The sequence below is a fragment of the Python bivittatus genome, unplaced genomic scaffold (genome assembly GCF_059951505.1).
Source record: "Python bivittatus isolate LINGU-HERP-01145 unplaced genomic scaffold, Pbiv_v1 ctg000960_np1212, whole genome shotgun sequence".
In the NCBI taxonomy this organism is placed as follows: Eukaryota; Metazoa; Chordata; class Lepidosauria; order Squamata; family Pythonidae; genus Python; species Python bivittatus.
This window is the reverse complement of record NW_028277124.1, coordinates 1,201,755-1,217,330: the sequence shown is the minus strand read 5'-3', so window position 1 is coordinate 1,217,330 and position 15,576 is coordinate 1,201,755. Positions and strand designations below refer to the sequence as shown.

General features: G+C 35.5%; 1 protein-coding gene across 7 annotated transcripts in view; it reads right to left on the bottom strand.

The window, feature by feature from the left end:
• Positions 1 to 15,576, bottom strand: part of CTNND2 (catenin delta 2) — a 251,115-nt gene that overhangs the window by 161,934 nt on the left and 73,605 nt on the right. For 5 of the 7 annotated variants that reach the window (XR_015794248.1, XM_025164960.2, XM_088131557.1 and 2 more), the window contains exon 4: positions 14,653 to 14,721. The exons of the other annotated variants lie outside the window; for them this stretch is intronic. Coding sequence is in view for 4 of the 5 variants with exons in the window: in XM_025164960.2 (XP_025020728.2) it covers positions 14,653 to 14,721 (69 nt within the window). In the remaining variant the exon portion in view is untranslated. The remainder of the gene's footprint in view (positions 1 to 14,652; positions 14,722 to 15,576) is intronic. 7 annotated transcript variants of the gene reach the window in all.

The window sequence follows — 15,576 nt, the reverse complement described above, 5'->3', positions numbered from 1 at the left end:
GAAAAAAAGGGAGACAGATGTCAGGAAAATGCTCATTATTGGAATCCCAATAGATATGCATTCAGTTGAGTGAGCAAGCTTTGTGTAACTGATTACATCTTTTTTTACCCTCCCTCAGTAAATAGAAAAACTAATTATCTGCACATGATTAAGTTAATGCACATTTATCTACAACAATTCAATTCTGACTGTGAAATAATCTTTCTAGTCTATAATTACAGTTTAGCTTAATTAACATAATTTCCACAGCACATACTTAATAAAGAAGCAGATATTAGGTCTGATTTTAAATGCCAAGGCTATTTCAGGCAAAAATCATGAAGGGGGAGGGGCAGAGGGGGAGATGAGTGCTATCACACACTTGGCTTGTTCTGCACAGATACATCCTGCGCTCAAATATGAAAAATAAATATCCTGTGCATACCTGAGATGAAATTCGCATTTGCAGAAAGAAAGAAAAAAGTAAAAACATTAAAAGATTAAACAAGAAATGACAGAGTTTAAGGTTCATGATTGGCTCAGATTCTTACTTATGTTTCTGGAGGTCTGAAAAACCAACAAGGGGTATAGCTCACATCCAAAGTACCCTAGGTTTTTGTTTCCTGCTGAATTACCCAGCACCTGAAACAGAGGTGGAAATCCAGATTCCTTATAGTACAGCTGAAGCTTTACTATAGACCAGTGTTGTCCAAACTTGGCCACTTTAAGATGAGTGGACTTCAACTCCCAGAATTCCCCAGCCAGAAGTCCACTCATCTTAAAGTGGCCAAGTTTGGACAACACTGCTATAGACAATGAGATACAGACAGCGACATGGAATGCAGAACAGAGTGATGCCCTGAGCTAGGTATAACCACCTTATGCTTCCACATAACATTTCACATCAGTTACTTCAGGTTCAGCTGTTATTAACATTCCAACTTTTGGACCGGAACAATTTATTTAAAATGGAAGGTGCTATGGATCAAACATTAGTTCTGCTATGCTAGCAGCAGTGCAGCTTCCTACTGCATTTTCCTCAGTGAAAATTACCATGTATACTCGCATATAAGCCCATCCGCGGATAAATCAGCCCTCAATTTTTTTAACCAAAATACCATGAAAAATGTGCCACCCACGGATAAGCTGAACCACATTTTTCATGGTATTTTGTTTAAAGAATAGAGCTTGTTGAGGTTGGCTTATCCATGGATGGGCTTATCTATGAGTATATATGGGAAATATGGGTACTTTAAAAAAGTATTCCCATATATACTTGCAGATAAGCCGAACCCAATTTTTTGGGTGCATTTTGGCACCTAAAATTCTTGGCTTATCCAGGACTATATACCGTAAACATGATTTATAATTACAGCTGCAGATGAATCCAACTTGTAAGAGAAATGTAAGAGTTATTGCAGTACCAACAAAGCAATTAAAACTCTATGAAACATATTAACAGCTGCTATAAGAAAATCATAATTGTAATTCTTAGTTGATGATAAAATAAATTCTTACTGATCAAAGGATGCGAAAACAAGCAACTGAGATTCTGTGTACTATGAACTAATTCTGCAACCTGAATTGACATTGCAAGACTTTATATTAGCCTTGTAGATGGGAAGCAAGGGACAGTGTCCCTTCTTTATCTCGCACCCCACCAACTCTTTTGAGTGCTAATTATATGGACCATTTTTATAGGTTACGGGGACTTAAAATTTCTTCTCCCTAACCATATTCTATCAATATATAAATATGATGGAAAATGAAAATGAAAATGTTTGCTTACTGCTGCTTGTAGTCTTCCAATACGGAAGACTTTTGAGCATAGGTACACAATACATAAACATCCTTGAATAGCACCAATCCAGCTTTTTTTCATTCTTCTCTTTTATCTCCATATTTATGCTGGACACCCAACGTGCAGCAGCATTATGACAGCAGACAATTTCAGTTAACACTGCCTTTTCTTGATAGTACAATTATGCTATCCAGTACATATAAGGCGTTTGCTTCCTGGTGACCAACATGAACTGAAAATACCTATAGCAACTACAGTAGGTAAGTAAAATGTGTTGAAGCTGAGGCATGAGAATACAGCTCAGATATGTTTTTGTTAGCTGATTCATCAAAACAAAATGCATTCAGTAGTTAGAGCAGAAAGGGCAATTCCCATAAATACAGCTTCTTCTACCTCTAAAGCAATATGATGGGAGAAACTATTCCTGCTGAAATCTCTTTATCAAGAAGATATAAAAGTTCTAGAATATGTTGCAAATATAGAATCTAGTATATGCTGGAAATCCAGAACAGTGAATTTGTACTATATGCATGTGTAGGACTGATGCAGCATCCATGAACTATTAATATAGCAAAAACGTATTACATTATTAAAAAATGGCAAATATTCTAAGATAGTCAAGACATTTTCAACTGCACTAAAAGTAATAAAAACAGATACTATAGACGATAGCACTACCAACTTGCCCACCTTCTGTTAAATGATCCAAGTTAAATGTATATATTTCTCTCTTTCTCTGTTTCTCTCTGTGTTGGGGGTGGGGAGAAACAGAGGTGTTCTGTATGATTGAAGAAGCAGAATTTAGCAGAAATTCTACTAAATACCAGCATGATTCAGAATTTTTGAATCTGAAGCTATTCTATTTAGTATTATAAACATTTAACAGAAAATTGGGTCATCAAATTAAAACATCAGCTTTGAATTTAAGATTGATTTTGTCAATCTTAAATTGACACATTTAAACTGCATCATCAAGAAGGCTGCCAAATGCCATTTTTTCAACTAAGAGTATTTAGTACAGTTTGAAATCAATCCACAATTATTTCAAATAACACAAAGTAAACAAACAAACAAACAAAACCCACAAGCAAACTTATTTAGATACACTATGGATAACTCTTTGTTTTAGCTTATCAAGGATCAGGATGAATTTCCATTGTCCCTATAGCAGGACATTCAAAATGGGTTCAGTTTTGTTCTGCTGAAATGTAACTCGCATATGTAATTTGAAATATTTCACTGGAACATTCTGAGTGAAGCTGATTTGTCTCAAGCTTGAAACTTGGACCCACCTACTGAGAATATATCCCTAGAGTTACTGACATCCTCTTACCTAATTTATTTTCAAAATTCTGCAGAGAATGTAAAAATTGTAAAGGAGATACAAACAGCAGAAAATGATGTGAAGATACACATTAGCATTTATATTTCTCCAACAGATAAAGGATTCAGACCCACTTTCTGAGGATAAACTCTTAGTAATAGATATAATGAACTGGCATGATAAAATTTCAGCATCCCTAGAGTGTGTGTGACCACTCACAAACAGATGGTTTCAAAAAGCATGCTGGTTATCATTCAGAAGTAGCCTCTTTTCACAGTGTGACTGATGAATTACTGGAAGCAGGCCACCACTCTGAATTCCTATTACAGACTGCACTTGCTCAGAATAATCTGATCCCATTATATATAGTAACACAAAATCTATTACTGACAGCTTGTGCCAGTTACCGAGATCTAATTCATTAAATTCACTATCTGGCTTATCAAAATAGATGACCAATGGGAGCAATTTATTTAACACATTTATATATCGCCTGCTCCCAGCAAAATTGACCCATGGTAGTTTATATCATGTAACTATTCTCTCTTGCATCAAGTTCTTTAGATATTTTTAAATATATATATGCACAAGAGCAATGGGAAAGTAGAAGAGGAAAGTAGGAGGAACACTGAAAGTTCTTAACTAATTGAGTAACAGAGGCATTCTGTTTTCTGGTTCAATTTTAAGAGTACCAATAGCATTTGTTCTAACTTTTCCCTTTGTTTTCCTGTTCTTTCAGGGTTTTAATAACAAAAATAATTTCAACCCTGAAGAATGAATTAGGCTATGTAACCAGGATTGGGTACAATGGCATTATTCAGTAATTTAATAGCTTTTACCAACATCAGATATCAGACAAAAACTGTATATATAGCCTTGGTAACAATGATATTCATTTCTTAGAAACTAGAGTCCAGGACAATGCAATTCAGCAATTGCTGCAGATCTCAGGGTGAGATTATAGGTAATTCTCAAACTGGCTATTATCAATTCCATTTTAAACTAATAGCAATATCAAACAAAAGCAGTGGCTGACAGTTTGTATCAGTGACTGTAGAAAGAAGGCTATTTGGTGCAGTCATTAAACATCTTAGTGTGTTCGGTAAAAGGTTCCATTGGTAGGCTTAAAATGCAAAAATAACATCATCTTCTTCTGAATTACTACATTACCCAGGTAATCTACAACATAAATTGGTTCTACTAGATTTCCTGATTTCCTATAATTATGAAAGTCAATCCTTAATATAATCAATCCTAAATATACCCAATTCCCAGGTAATATTAAATGCATAGGACTGAATTTTTATGAATGGAAATTAATGTTTGCTTGTATCCAGTTCCCAACCCAATATACGTGTTTGCTAAGCATTTAAAATTTATAGTCCTTCTGCTTAGATGAACTATCATATTCAATTTGAGCAGCTTAAAAAATACTATTGGTTTTTGTTATTTATTGACTATGTGCACTGTTGTCAGGTTGATTTGTAATAACTGACAACTAACTAGAAGTTTTTGCTTAGCTAAACATAAAATATGTACAGTGTGTGTATTTAATGATAACAGACTGCACTATTGATCCATTCTATCTTTATTAGTTTTTTTTTTTAACTTTAGGTTAATAAAACATAATATCTCCCTCAAAGCAAATGTAATCTCTGCAGATAATAAAGCACACAAGCCTGATTTCCAGTGATGGATTTTAGTGCTCAAAGCATGAAAACATTAATGTTTATCTCTAATTTAGAACATAGCTTGACTAACTATTCACGTTTACCATCAGATTTCTGCAGCTTTTCAGTGCAGCAAGCTGAATCATATCATTGGGTTTAAATCCAGGTACTGCAGAGATATACATAGCAACTTAGAGCATAATGCAAACTTTCAAATAGGATAGAATTATACTGGTATATTTATCAAATATGAATTATAATTCTCTAAAGTGGGAAAACTATGCAGCCAGCCCAGATTATGGATGCTAAAAGATATACCTTTAGAAACAGATGAAACTAAGGAGCAGTAAATTTTTGTGATGGAGGACAAAACAACCTGCACAATTTAATTTGGATGAGAAATACTGATGAATCAGATGTAGAAAATCTCCAAGAAAAGCATTTTGTCCCAGGTCAATGAAATGAAAAGGATTCTGAAAAGACCAAACTAACAGTTAGCTTTGTAGAAAGCACCCTACATCCCTTCACCTACCTTTGACCTTGGTATGTGGTAAATGCAGAGCCAGAAAGGATAATAAAATGAGGAGTGTTAAGAAACATAAATTCCCTATCTGATTCATAGATCTCCAGAGTATGATAGAAAAGTTGCTAAAGATAGAAGCACACAGCTATTCCAGTTATTGGGGGTATACATTTACCTATGTAAATCCATCTCAGAAAAGATATGTTGAAGGTTGTTTTTTTTTAATGATTAGGGAGAGAAGTTGGTGTTTTGAGAAATATTATAGCCTCATAAATATCTCTGAAACATGACAGATGAGTGATTTAAGTATATATTAAATCAGGAAGAGTATAAAAGGGGAATTCTTGCAGAAGCCACTTCTGCTATTCAAAATAGACATCTCAGTTCCTTCCCGTATATGTTTCAGAGAATCCTATCAAGCTGTGACACAGAATTGTTAATTATTTGATAGTGTGAATGCTGTGTTACATGAACTGATTTTGTGATCTTTTGACTCAAGTGTTGCCTGTTTTAACTTGTAGCAGAATTATGTTTTAGTAAAAAGAAGATTCTTTTTGCCTCAGAGATGACTTAAAGATAAATACTGTGCATCTAAGACCCCAAGAAATTAATCTCAATGATAATTCTGGTATACTTTAAAAGCTTTAATCATGTCTGATAAAGTATTACACTAACGGCATAATTAAAACAGACACACACAAGTAGATATTTGGATCTAGAAGAATAGATCAGGACTGGGCATTTCAGCTTTCCAAATACAGTTATTCTGCTCAGAGGTTTAGCTACTTTAACATCTGCTTTTAATACATTATATGTGTCCTCATGTCGTGCAGAATCAGAATTCTAAAGAATTTTGGGTTAATGTGAAGAAGCTCAATTACTTCTATTAGCCATTGAGACTAGTCAAGCAAACCACTTAAGCTTCCTCCATGGTTGCTTACCAGGATATGAAGATTGGGATTTCTAGCTTGTTCTGGTTTTAAGATTGCAGAGCTGGAAGCCAAAAAGCCAAAACACAGTTCCAACTCTGCATTATTAACAGAAGAACAAACTATGATGTCAGAAGGAGAAAGGAGAATAATGAGCAGAAGAGATACGTTGCAATTGCATCAGTAAGGTGGGAGAGAGCAAGGCATGTGTAGCTGTATTCATGATTAGATCTGCAATCAATCATTTGGACTGTGGCTGTTCCTCTTTCATTATTTTTTGTTTTTGCATTTTTTTTTTAACTCTCAACATTCTATGGTCACTAAGTATGCTCAATTCTAATCTGGGTTCTCTCCCCACTGTCCTTTTCTTTTCCCTGGAACTTCTAAAAAAAAGTCTTCTGCAAAGATGGCATTTTGGCAACTTAAATGAGAATAATCCAACTATCAGCACATAATTTCTAATTTTTAAGAACAGCTGATAACCCATTTGGCAGACATATTTACCTTTGATCTTCATATAAAATAAGTAATGATACAGCAATTGTGTTTTATTCTGACTGGTATATCATCAAAAGAATTGCTGCTGATGTTCTATATGCATAACCAGTCAGATATATCTACAAGTTAGGAGCAACCATACTCAACCTGGACATCCACCAGGGATGGGACCAACTTCCAGGCAAAATGGCCACACCTAAGAATTCTGGAGGCTAAAGTTCAAAGATTTTATGTAGTTATTTAGTTTACATCTCAGCTTTTTCCAGGAGCTAATGGTCTCCTGGATCTCTCTTCATCTTATCCCAAAGTACCTCTTCAAGTAGGTTTGGTTGAGAGAGATTGATGGGTGAATCACCCAGTGAATTGCCATGGTTGAAGGTGGCCTTGTACTTGGGTATCTCCAGTCCTAATCCAACACCTTAAACTACTATACCACAGATTTAAAGAGTACCAGATTGGAGAATACCAGCTGCATTAGGGCTTCTACAGCGCTGTAGCAGAGCTATTATAGGCATGCAACTGAGAACTTTATCAGTATATTTATTAACAAATGTCCAACAAATACAAATAATGTATTTCATGTTTTTTAGAATTCAAGATTCATTAGATTAGTATCATGTTGACTGAACATGAGTTTCAAGTGAAATTTGAATGATATACTTAAATTATTGCAATTATGTTTTTGTAAATTGTAAAATGTTGATCTGTATCATGGGCAAAGGAGGACAAAAATATTCTTAAAATGTACTATCACATCAAGTAACTGTTATTTTAGGATGCTCTGAGTATTTTCTACTGAAAAAGGGTCTGAATCTTTTAAATCTTCATGCATAGTCTATATAATGTTTGTTTTCAGAAAAAAAGCCAATACAGAGCACTCATGCATCTCTCCAAAGTGAAAAAGTGATGTTTATGAATGCTATTTCCTTCCCGGGTCCTCCTAAATCATTTGAGAACATCAGACTCTTAATAAATCTTATACTCTTTTAATAACTTCTAACTTACACTTTCTTCATTCAACAATACTCTTGCTGAATGTAACTAAGCCCTAAACATGACATTTTCAAGTGATTTTAGAAGACCAGAACAATGCTGTTCATTCTTTACAACTTGCACTTTATAAAACAGTCTTTCTCAAATGATATTCAAAATATGTTTTTCTTTAATGAGATCAAACTGCTAGTAAACTATGTGAATTAAATGGATATAAATTGCTTATTATATGAGTCTCCACAGTCCCATAAAGCAATAATGAAGTGAAGGCAAAAAATCTAATTGAATTTAAGTTCAGCCAATACTTCCTAAGAAAACTAGCAAGCAGAAAATGGTATGAACTATTGCTATGTGTTACCCAAAATCTGATTAGTAATATTATATTTAGATGATTTAATTTATGGAAAATTTGTATAAAATCCAGCTAGAACTGTGTTTTGGATTTAAATTTTGTATCAGAAAACAAAACTTTAGAAAATCAAAAGCTGCTTGACATCTGATTAACATTAGAAGGAACTGTGCAGGAAATTTACTAAGTAAGGCAAAGGAAAGTTTGCAGTATGGGAATTGCCTATTGCTTACTTTGAGCACAGTATACATGTGGACAGATTCACCATCCAAAGCAATGATGCCAAGAAATAGGTCTTATTTGCCTATCATACACAAAACATAGGCAGCAGTGGCTATATTATGCCCACAATAATTTTGTATAATTTCTGAACTACACACCACAGTTGAGCTCCACATATGTTCAATGAAGATATATTGATTGGCTCAAGAAAAACCTTTTAGGAATCCACAAGAAGAGTCTTACTACCTCTGCTGCTCCTGGTAATGAGAAGGGAAGTTTTTCTGAATCAGTTTTTTTTTAAATCTTCCTAATTGCCTAGGAATTATTTAGGATTCATGATATTATGCCTTAGATCAAAATATGTACTTGCAATTCTACATGTTCAGAAGCCTATGAACAATAAATTCTTGATTAAAATTATGCACGCTACTAGATATAAGTCCTATCTGAAAGGCAGTACGGGTAGTCCTTGAGTTACACTGGCAATTGGGATCGCTAAGAGATGTGGTTGTAAATGTCATGTGAGCGCATCTCTTAGTGACGGCAATCCCTGCAGTCCCCATTGCTGTTGTTAAGCAAGGATCATGAGTCTTTAATGAAGGAGCTCCTCCCAACTTCCTCAGCTTCCAACAACCAAAGTCAGTGGGGAAGCCAGCAGGAAGTTGCAAGTCTCAGGTGGCTTGCAAGCAGGCAGGTAAGTGGCTGCTGGGTGGGAGAGGGAGCAAGGGGGTGCACAGGTGGCTGGGGAGGCACAGCACAAGTGTGGCAAGGCTTGGGGTGGCTTATGCTGGGTGCGTGAGGGTGCACGAGGGTGTGCAAGTGGCCGAGAACGGTACACACATGGCCGGGAAGGTGTGGTATGAGCATGGCGTGGTTCGGGGAGGGTGCTTGGGTGGGGCAGATGTACCTAAGCAACTTGAAACCTTCCCTGCTGGCTTCTTTATTGACTTTGCTTGTGGGAAGCTGGCAGGGAAGGTTGCAAATTGTGATCACATAAGCGCAGGACACTGCAACCATTGTAAGCGCAAACTTGTTGCCAAACACCCAGATCTTGATCACATGACCATGGGGGTGCTGGGATGGCTGGAACTTCAAGGACTGGTTGTAACTGCCACTCATTCAGTATTATCGTAACTTTGAACGGTTGCTGAATGAGTGGTTGTTAACTAAGGACTACCTGTATTATATATTCTAACCAACATTAGGTCTTCCAACAAAGGCCAGCACCTAATATTTCATACAAAGACAATTGTGCATAAAATACTGCCTTCATAAAATATACTATCTGAATGTTATAAGCAGAGTATTAAACTGATGAATAGTTTAAAGCAGAATCAACTTGGCTGTTCCTTGCTGCTGAACTTAAGAAATCCATAAAGCAGTCCTGGCTGAATTTACTGTATTTCTTTCTGTTTAAAGAACAGATCAAAGCTATAACTTGCCTCTTATGAGTAATTTTTGTGGATATGGAACAAAGAAACTGAGTTAGTTTTCCTGAAGATTAATTATCTTCTAGAGTAGATAGAAAGTTGTTGGCAAGACGATTACTCATATGATAACTATTTTATGAATTAAAGGTAGCTAAGAAAGAATTCACTATATATTTTTCTATTGAAGTTACCCAATTTTAAAGATAGTACAGCCAATACAATTCTTATTAAAACTGGAAATAAACCTGAAATTTCTGTAAAATGTAGAGAGCTGTATGACATCAGGAATATAAAAGCAAGGTAGCATCATGCAGTTGCAGATAAGCAGCCAAGTCCTAAACCAGCTGAAATGGTCAAGTTGCAGCTGAGAGGAGAATACAGTAGGCTGGTGGAATCTGTGAACAATCCTAATCTCTCTCGGAACAGAATGGGGGAGGATTGAGGGGGGTTGTTTTTCATTTTGGAACTCCCGTTGAAACCAGTACGTCTGATTCCATATAGTGACTGCTCTCAGCCTGATTTAGCTTTCTGTTGGCATTAAGGCCACTTCTCCATTCCGGCTGGAGTTTGGAAATGCCATGCTTTGCTCCTCCCTTGGCCCCCTTTGCACCCCTCCTTGTTCCTTCTCTTCCTGCAGACTTAGATCACCAGATAGAGCTTTCAGACAGGAAAGGGGGACTTCAGCTAAGAGAAGTGACTTAGATTTCACTCTAATCCCATCTAGCAGTCACACTTTCAACTACAATTGCATCCTTAATCCTGAAGCATCTCAATTATGTAATAGACACTATAGCTTGTTGTTAAAGATCAGTAGTTTGTAATGGTATGTGGGAATGACCTTGGGAGACAGGAGGAAGAGCCACAGCCTAGACAACTGTAATGCAAAAGGTATCTCAGCCCACAGAAGGAAAAGGGGCATGGGAAGCATCTCAGAAGGGCCCTCCCTAGTTTTCTGGAAAGTAAAGGCAAGGGAGGGGAGAAGTGCTTTCAGACTTGAAAGATTCTGTTACTGTAACCTTACAATAAAGGTAGTGTTAATACTCATGGTTTGTGCTTCTTGTCTGGACTACCTTGAAGGGCTAACAGTAGTAGTGGGGAAATGGTAAGCCAGTTTCCGGGGGGGGGGGAGGGGAAGCAATAAAAATCACAGACTTATACTGCATTCCATGCAAGGGCTTATTTAATAGAAGAGTCTTCTTTCCTAAATATTGGAATGAGAGATAAATAATTATACAGTAATTCATTGTGCTTATTATGGAACCTGATCTCCTAGAAGAATATTTAAACATATTAAGGAAAGAAAGAACATTAAGATTATTTGACAAGTTCAGATCAAATATTAGGAATGAAGCCTATCATTATAGTAACTAGTTATTACTATCTTTTATTATTATTGGTATTTCTGACCTTTATGAATCACTAATAACTTTGAATTCGCTTTTCATATTCAGCTGAATATATTTGCTACTAAGCAACAAAATAACAACCTCCATAACTCCAACTGTTATGCATATTTTATACACATGTAACTGGCTCACATTCAGTGACCAACGAGTGTGATCACCGTTTACTAATCAAAACTGGCATTTGACAATTCTGATTCTTACAGTGATGAACTGATGGGAGAAATATTTTCTCATGCAGAAATATTTGTCTTGAAGGCCAATAAGAATTATACATTTGTTTGGAATTTAAATTATGATCCAGGGTTTAGGATTGTCAGAATGGAGGTATCAATAATGCTTCACATTATTTTCTGTTCTGCAACATTTCTCTGTATTAGGAGTTATTTGTTCCAAAGTCATATCCTTCTCTCTCAGTTGTATTTCTGTCATTCTCCAGGTAGGGACATGTATGATGGAATGCTTTTCCTGAAAAAACACCTTTTACGATATAAGAAACTAGCATATTCGGGAGAGGAAAATGTAATTCTTCGCCTTGACACTGAGTTTTCTAGGTAAATGGGTTGCTAATTAATGTATGAGGAACAACATAAGGTCTCAGTTTCTGAAGTTGTATGTCACTATCACCTGCCCCATTTAGAATTATAATCTGATTTTAATCAGACTGATTAAAATAAATTTTAACTTAATTGAATAGGATACAGAATTCTGCATGAGAGGGAAAGGTGCATGTAATTTTGCCATTACCTACACTAGGGATGGATAATCTGAGGCTCTAGGATTGCATGTGGACCCCAAAATACGTTGATTAGAGGCCTATCAAAATTGTTACCGAACTGGAATTTTTAATGTGATAGAAGGGGGAAAATATTAATCCATCTGCTGCCTTTATCACCTCTCTCTGAAGTAGTGTATTTGTTCATTAATCTGATATGACTAAGGAATCATCAGATTTGTATTTTTAACATGAAAATATGGATCAAGCAGTCCTCAATAATGACAATTCAACATATTTCAATATACACTAAATGACAGATTAAAGGGATGGGGATAACTTAAGAGTTTTGGCAAAACACTACCTCTTTCCTTAGAACACAAAGAATACCATCTTAACTCAAAAATTAGTCTGAAAAAAAATATTTTAGTTTTGAGAGAGTATTAAGTATCTTAGTAAAATAGATCCAACTGGCCTTCAGACTTCTGCATTAAAATTACAGCTAGTCCTCATTTAGTGACTGACTCATAGAGTGACCATTCGCAGTTACAATGGTGATGAAAAAGTAATTTGTGACCAATCCTTGCATTTATGACCTTCACAGGTCTGTAAAACAAAGGAAAGTTGAAGTAAGTTCATAAGCACAGTTGTGGTTTCACTTAGTGACTGATTTGCTTAACAACTGAGTTGCTGGTCCCAACTGTGGTCACTAAATGAGGACTACCTGTATGAAATAATCATTTCTCTCACATCAAAGTGGATCCTAAACAAGGGGCATAGAACTTTTGATGCAAACAGTGGGGGCATGGAATACAATAATTCACCCATAAAAGTTTCTAAAGAAGATGCTGCAAAGGTATGCCCACCTTGTGTGCTTATAAAAATGTTTGTAATTATTGTACTTTGTGCCACCTCCCTGTTTTCATGTGAACTGAACAACTAAAACTGGCTAACCACATTTACATTCAGATTTAGCACTCATCTTCAGCATAAATCACTTTTGCTGAAGTCAGTGTTGCCAACCCAGGAACTGTAAACACAACCTGTTAATTATGTGTCTATGTAGCATCCTAGCTGAATATATTCTATCACTGATTCTTTTAGCACTTATATTATAGAAACAGTGCTGGCATTTATAGCATTGCACTTTGATTTGGTAGCCACCAAGGATTTGGCAGATTGGTCTTCAGCCAACCCTTTTACAGAATAACCAGTTTTTATTGGCTAAAGTCCATAAATATACTGCTATTAAAGTCTCCTGGTAGTATAAATTGAATGAAAAATTAATCATTTTATTACATCACACTTTTAAAAAAAATAGTAACTACGAGGGAAGACAGTGAGAGGGAGGATTTTTAACCTTTTTCTTGCATTTATTCAGGTAAAACCTGGGGGTCTTGTAAAAGCTGTTTGCCCTGGAAAAAAAATAATTGACCACTAACATCCACTTTTCCATCCTGGGCAAAGTTTTACAAAAGTATGTACTGTATATCTATGTGATCCCATTTGATAGGTTTTTATTTTTAAAAAATCATACAAAGCTAATTGTATGAAAAAAACAACTAAGCCTATTTTTAACTCTAAGTGTCCAGAATTAGGTTATTTATGGCCATAAAGCTGTTATATCTTTTCATGTCATAGCTGTGTTTTAAGGTACTTCACAGAGCAAACTGCGTTTTGAACTGCCATAACCCTAACACTTTCACAAAATAATTTCCCCAATCATTTTATTCGGAGATATCTGTTTTAGGTAATCCAGGTTGTATAATTTTATTCTTATGAATGGATTGATATGGCCCAGCCTGGGGATTTCTGGGAGTTTCAGTAGTAGCATATTTGGATAATAACAGATTGGAGAAGTTTGTCATAGGTTTCCTCTGCTTGGAAGTCTTCAGTTGTAGTTGGAGCAGATTTAGAAATATTAATAATCTAGCACTGAAATCTAGAAATACATGTTATAAAGATATGTACATTAACTTTATGCAGCTCAGTTTCTTTTTTCTTCAACTTTACATTCGTCTGCTCTTATTCAACTAAATACTGGTATATACTGAAATTTAAGGTGACAAATGACTTTGATTGCAGGCATACAACATACACGGCTGAAAAAAGCACAAACAGAAATGTAATAATTAGCAAGCATACACAATTAAAAAAAAAAAATCAGTGCTCCATATAGTGCCAAATGATGCTTTCCATAAAGAAGGAAATAACTGCCAATTGCTGCATGTTTTTATACTCACAATTTTAAATATCTACAGCAGTACTATGTTAGGAAGGCCGCTCTATGGTTTATAGTGCACATTGTAATATAAAGACTTGTTAAAAATGTGGCAGTCCAACACAAAATAAAAAACGTTACATATGAATGCAGTAGTACTTAAGAGAGTAGTTTGCCAGGTATAGGCAAATCTCACTGAGTTGATACAATAAATTTATTCATCTTTTTCTTCCACTGCTTTCATAAACATAGAAAGAGACATTGGAGGATGGAGGGAGGGGCGGATAATGAAAATCCAGAAAACTCTGTTCTTCAGGAGCAAATCTGGATTGTAGGGTGGGGAAAAAAGACAAGAATATAAGAGATTGCTTTAACTAGAAATATGAAAAACCTCAATAGCACAAAATACTATATGCATTCTACAACTATTTGGAAAAGAAGTATATCAATATTAGTGTAGGAATGGGCTATGCATTAAGAAGTTAAGGTAACATGCACATATCAGCATTGATCCAATGCGTTATATGGCTGGGATACTATTGCAATCTGCCCGCTTAAAATTTGCTAGAAATGAATCAATCATTCAAGTACATACACATTTGAATGCGTATTTGAAATCTTATTGGAGGCAACCTTCATCCAGGAAAAAGGGTTCATGAAAGATCTGGAGAGGAACAGAATTGTGGAAGTTAGCAGAAAAAACAAATACACATCTTTCAATCAGTCAATAAGAAAGGCAAGAACATAAAATTCAAGCATATGTGTTGTATTAAAATTACATGCAATGAATAAAGATTATGACTAAACAAACGACGTTGTTCAGCCTTGCTTGAAACATAATATGTTGCTATACAATATTATATAAACTGCACTTTTAAAACCACAAATGGGAAAGCAACGGCTCCAGAAATTTTTCATTAGCAAGTGTACTTTTTCCAAAATAAATTTACTGGAATTTGTGGTTCCTTTGGTTGAATTATCAGAGCAGGTTTGCTACGTCTAATAATTACTAAAACTACCCCTTTTCTCTTTAAGATGGTACATCATCCTTAGAATTCTATGACAATGGAAAGAAATCTGGAAAAAAATACATTTCATAAATTGCACCTTCCCCTCTTTACTCTTACAATAAAGAGTAATGAAATACTTGTCTGCAAATGCAGTACTGATCTCACCTTCAGGCAGAAATTTGATAGATTTCTGACATTCCCTCTCAGAGTCTAAGCAGATCTAGGAACTAGCTATTTGCTATTGCTGTGACTGCCAGAACCATAGAAATAATGGAACCAATCACTTTGTTAGCTGTTAAGGTACCTATTTTCCCCAATGTGTGGCTACCTAAGACTTGTAGAGGAAGTCAGGGCTAGTAAAGACAAGGGCACAAAGAGAACAATAAACAAGATAAAGGAAAAAGTTTCTAGTGGAAAGGACAGCAGTAAACAATATTGGGGAAAGCTCCAAATTAGTCTAGATTAGTGTTTCTCAATCTCAGCAACTTTAAGATGTGTGGACTTCAACT